General features: G+C 47.0%; 1 protein-coding gene across 1 annotated transcript in view; it reads right to left on the reverse strand.

Annotated features, from left to right (window-relative positions):
- Nucleotides 1–2,060, reverse strand: part of ADAP2 (ArfGAP with dual PH domains 2) — a 172,421-nt gene extending 170,361 nt beyond the window's left edge. The window contains exon 1 of the mRNA XM_069748749.1: nt 1,936–2,060. Coding sequence (XP_069604850.1) covers nt 1,936–1,972 — 37 coding nt within the window. The 5' untranslated portion in view covers nt 1,973–2,060. The remainder of the gene's footprint in view (nt 1–1,935) is intronic.
- Nucleotides 2,061–5,976: the final 3,916 nt, after the last annotated feature.

The following is a 5,976-nucleotide window of genomic DNA, read 5'->3' on the forward strand; positions in this document are numbered from 1 at the left end:
TGTATAATGACCGCACATGATGCTCCATACTGTATATCGGCTGCACATGATGCTCCATACTGTACAATGACCGCACACGATGCTCCATACTGTATATTGGCTGCACATGATGCTCCATACTGTACAATGACCGCACATGATGCTCCATACTGTATATTGGCTGCACATGATGCTCCATACTGTACAATGACCGCACATGATGCTCCATACTGTATATTGGCTGCACATGATGCTCTATACTGTACAATGACCGCACATGATGCTCCATACTGTATAATAGCCGCACACGATGCTCCATACTGTATATTGGCTGCACATGATGCTCCATACTGTATAATAGCCACACATGATGCTCCATACTGTATAATGGCCGCACATGATGCTCAATACTGTATAATGACCGCACATGATGCTCCATACTGTATATTGGCTGCACATGATGCTCCATACTGTACAATGACCGCACATGATGCTCCATACTGTATAATAGCCACACATGATGACTGTATATCGGCTGCACATGATGCTCCATACTGTATAATGACCGCACATGATGCTCCATACTGTATAATAGCCGCACATGATGCTCCATACTGTATATTGGCTGCACATGATGCTCCATACTGTACAATGACCGCACATGATGCTCCATACTGTATAATAGCCACACATGATGCTCCATACTGTATAATGGCCGCACATGATGCTCAATACTGTATAATGACCGCACATGCTGCTCCATACTGTATATTGGCCGCACATGATGCTCCATACTGTATATTGGCCGCACATGATGCTCCATACTGTATAATGACCGCACATGACGCTCCATACTGTATATTGGCCGCACATGATACTTTGTACCGTATAATGGCCACACATAGCTACTCCTACACACACGGCTCCGCTCCATACATCTCGTACACACACGGCACTACTCCGTACACCTCGTACACACACGGCTCCGCTCTATACACATTGCACACGCTCCGTATACTTTGAGCACGCATGGCTCTGCTCTGTACACCTCATACACACGTGGCTCAGCACTGTACACCTCGTACACACGTGGCTCCGCTCCATACACCTTTCACACTCTGCTCTGATTCGCACACCTCTTACACACACGACTCCGCTCCGTACACCTTTCACATGCTGCTCCGCTCCGTACACACGCGGCTGTGCTCCATACACCTCGTACACACGCGGCTGTGCTCTGTACACCTCGTACACATGGCTCCGTATACCTCTTACACACGACTCCGCTCCGTACACCTTTCACATGCTGCTCCGCACACCTCGTACACACGCGGCTGTGCTCCGTACACCTCGTACACACGGCTCCGTACACCTCGTACACACGACTCCGCTCCGTACACCTTTCACATGTTGCTCCGCTCCGTACACACGCGGCTGTGCTCTGTACACCTCGTACACATGGCTCTGTATACCTCTTACACACGACTCCGCTCCGTACACCTTTCACATGCTGCTCCGCACACCTCGTACACACGCGGCTGTGCTCCGTACACCTCGTACATATGGCTCCGTACACCTTTCACAGTACGAGGTGCACCAAGCGGATCCGCGTGTGTGTACGAAGTGCACCGAGCGGAGCCGCGTGTGTGTACGAGGTGCACCGAGCGGAGCCGCGTGTGTGTACGAGGTGCACTGAGCGGAGCCGCGTGTGTGTCTGTGTACGAAGTGTACTGAGTGGAGCCTCAGCCGCGTGTGTGCACCGAGCGGAGCTGCAGCTTGTAATTAGCACATGATGATACAGTGACTGTCATAGGGGATTAGGCTTAGCACTTTTATGCCTGGGGAAATAAAGCAGCCACATTGATTAGTGTTGTCACTATCTCCCAGGGAGCTGCTCCTCCTTCACAATGCACTGGACGGAGTGAGTCATCTCTGTGACATCCACTACTCACTGACCTGCATCTGTCCCATTAGCAGCCTCCAGTCCTCTCATGGTCTGCTGCTTACATTGCCACCGGCACCCAGGCTGTGTCCGGCTGTGTTTATGTACACCTCAGGTGTCACCTCTCTCTCTGAACTGTGAGGCACACTGGAAGTCAGACTCAGGAACGTACCGTCGGGGAAGGGGCGTGACCTAACAAAAGGGGGCGTGTGACAGCAGCTTCAACTGTTCTGTCTGCGGGAAGCTCTGCGTCCCGGGCAGGACAGACGGGGCAAGCATCAAATCCGGGGCAGTCCCGCACAATGAGGGACGGTTGGGAGGTATGTGTATAGTACTAATGGTAACAGACCTAGCGACTCTCTTAGTACGCTTAGGGCAATCAGAGATAACATGAGCAGAATCACCACAGTAAAAACACAGCATATTCTGACGTCTGAATTCCTGCCGTTCTGTTCTAGTCAAAATCCTATCACATTGCATAGGTTCAGGACTTTGCTCAGAGGACACTGCCATATGGTGCACAGCTTTGCGCTCACGCAGACGCCGATCAATCTGAATGGCTAGAGACATAGATTCGCTCAAACCGGCAGGCGTAGGAAAGCCCACCATAACATCTTTAAGGGCTTCAGAAAGACCTTTTCTGAAAATAGCAGCCAGAGCCTCCTCATTCCATTTAGTGAGCACAGACCATTTTCTAAATTTCTGGCAGTATAATTCTGCCGCTTCCTGACCTTGACACAGGGCCAACAGGGTTTTTTCTGCATGATCCACAGAATTAGGTGCGTCATACAATAATCCGAGCGCTTGAAAAAATGCATCCACATTCAATAATGCCGGATCCCCTGATTCAAGAGAAAAAGCCCAGTCTTGAGGGTCACCACGCAGCAAGGATATGATGATTTTTACTTGCTGAATGGGATCACCAGAAGAACGGGGTTTCAAAGCAAAAAACAATTTGCAGTTATTTTTAAAGTTCAAAAACTTGGATCTGTCCCCAAAAAACAAATCAGGAGTTGGAATTCTAGGCTCTAAAGCCGGAGTCTGGACAACATAATCTTGGATATTCTGTACTCTTGCAGCAAGTTGATCCACACGAGAAAACAAACTCTGAACATCCATGCCAGAGCATAAATCCTGCACCACCCAGAGATCAAGAGGAAAAAAAAGACAAAACAGAGCACAGGAAAAAAAAATGGTTCAGAACTTTCTTTTCCTTCTTTTGAGCTGCATTTAATTCGTTTCTGGCCACTTGTACTGTTATGACGCGGTGGTTTAGGAGCAACATGGAACGAGCTCTGAAGGAAGTGGTAACTGTACTGACCGCAGTCCCTAAGCTCAACACAACACTAGAAGTAGCCGTGGGATGCTCCTAACTCTCCCTAGGCACCTCGTCACCGCCTAAGAGCTAACTACCCCTAAAGATAGAAGCAGGAAAACTATCTTGCCTCAGAGAAAATCCCCAAAGGATAGATTAGCCCCCCACAAATAATGACTGTGAGTGGAGAGGGAAAAGACATACACAGAATGAAACCAGGATGAGCACAGGAGGCCAGTCTAGCTTGATAGGTAGGACAGGATGGAATACTGTGCGGTCAGTATAAAACACTACAAAAATCCACGCAGAGTTTACAAAAAATCTCCACACCTGACTAAAGGTGTGGAGGTATCTGCTTCCCAGAGCTTCCAGCAAGACAGAATTAATTCACACTGATAAGCTGGACAAACATAGAAAGCACAGAACGGATAAGCCCACAATCTGTGAACAGAACAGAGCAAGCAAAAACTTAGCTTTGCTGAACTGGTCAGGATAACAGGGAACTCCAAAGAGATGTGAATCCAACCAGGAACCATTTACAAGTGGCACTGGCTGAAGAAAGAGCCAGACCTAAATAGCCGAGCAGAAGAGACGATAAGTGGAGGCAGCTGATGACAGCTAACTCCAAGGAGCAGCCATACCACTAGAAACCACAAGAGGGAGCCCAAGAGCAGAACTCACAAAAGTGCCACTTACAACCACCGGAGGGAGCCCAAGAGCGGAATTCACAACACAAAACATAGAATGCACAGAACGATGCATAGAATGCACCATGTACCTCAGTATAACACCATGTACCTCAGTATAACTCCATGTACCTCAGTATAACTCCATGTACCTCAGTATAACTCCATGTACCTCAGTATAACACCATGTACCTCAGTATAACACCATGTACCTCAGTATAACTCCATGTACCTCAGTATAACTCCGTGTACCTCAGTATAACTCCGTGTACCTCAGTATAACTCCGTGTACCTCAGTATAACACCGTGTACCTCAGTATAACACCGTGTACCTCAGTATAACTCCGTGTACCTCAGTATAACTCCGTGTAAATCAGTATAACTCCGTGTACCTCAGTATAACTCCGTGTACCTCAGTATAACTCCGTGTACCTCAGTATAACACCGTGTACCTCAGTATAACACCGTGTACCTCAGTATAACACCGTGTACCTCAGTATAACACCGTGTACCTCAGTATAACTCCATGTACCTCAGTATAACACCATGTACCTCAGTATAACTCCATGTACCTCAGTATAGCACCGTGTACCTCAGTATAACTCCGTGTACCTCAGTATAACTCCGTGTACCTCAGTATAACTCCGTGTACCTCAGTATAACTCCGTGTACCTCAGTATAACACCGTGTACCTCAGTATAACACCGTGTACCTCAGTATAACACCGTGTACCTCAGTATAACTCCGTGTACCTCAGTATAACTCCGTGTACCTCAGTATAACTCCACGTACCTCAGTATAACTCCACGTACCTCAGTATAACTCCACGTACCTCAGTATAACTCCACGTACCTCAGTATAACACCATGTACCTCAGTATAACACCATGTACCTCAGTATAACTCCATGTACCTCAGTATAACACCATGTACCTCAGTATAACTCCATGTACCTCAGTATAACACCATGTACCTCAGTATAACTCCATGTACCTCAGTATAGCACCGTGTACCTCAGTATAACTCCGTGTACCTCAGTATAACTCCGTGTACCTCAGTATAACACCGTGTACCTCAGTATAACTCCGTGTACCTCAGTATAACTCCGTGTAAATCAGTATAACTCCGTGTACCTCAGTATAACTCCGTGTACCTCAGGATAACACCGTGTACCTCAGTATAACACCGTGTACCTCAGTATAACACCGTGTACCTCAGTATAACACCGTGTACCTCAGTATAACTCCATGTACCTCAGTATAACACCATGTACCTCAGTATAACTCCATGTACCTCAGTATAACTCCATGTACCTCAGTATAACACCATGTACCTCAGTATAACACCATGTACCTCAGTATAACTCCATGTACCTCAGTATAACTCCATGTACCTCAGTATAACACCGTGTACCTCAGTATAACACCGTGTACCTCAGTATAACTCCGTGTAGCTCAGTATAACTCCGTGTACCTCAGTATAACACCGTGTACCTCAGTATAACACCGTGTACCTCAGTATAACTCCACGTACCTCAGTATAACACCATGTACCTCAGTATAACACCATGTACCTCAGTATAACTCCGTGTACCTCAGTATAACTCCATGTACCTCAGTATAACACCATGTACCTCAGTATAACACCGTGTACCTCAGTATAACTCCACGTACCTCAGTATAACACCATGTACCTCAGTATAACACCATGTACCTCAGTATAACTCCATGTACCTCAGTATAACTCCATGTACCTCAGTATAACACCATGTACCTCAGTATAACACCATGTACCTCAGTATAACTCCATGTACCTCAGTATAACACCATGTACCTCAGTATAACACCATGTACCTCAGTATAACTCCATGTACCTCAGTATAACACCATGTACTTCAGTATAACACCATGTACCTCAGTATAACACCACAGCCTCTTTGCTGTCACTTTCACCACCAGATGGCGCCGCTCCATCTACAGCTGCGAGAAATAACCCGGATACGCATGCGCACGTCGTCTCCTACATCTTTCACCTTAGAGTCACGTGACTGTGACG

Source organism: Ranitomeya imitator, chromosome 2, assembly GCF_032444005.1.
Source record: "Ranitomeya imitator isolate aRanImi1 chromosome 2, aRanImi1.pri, whole genome shotgun sequence".
Lineage (NCBI taxonomy): Eukaryota > Metazoa > Chordata > Amphibia > Anura > Dendrobatidae > Ranitomeya > Ranitomeya imitator.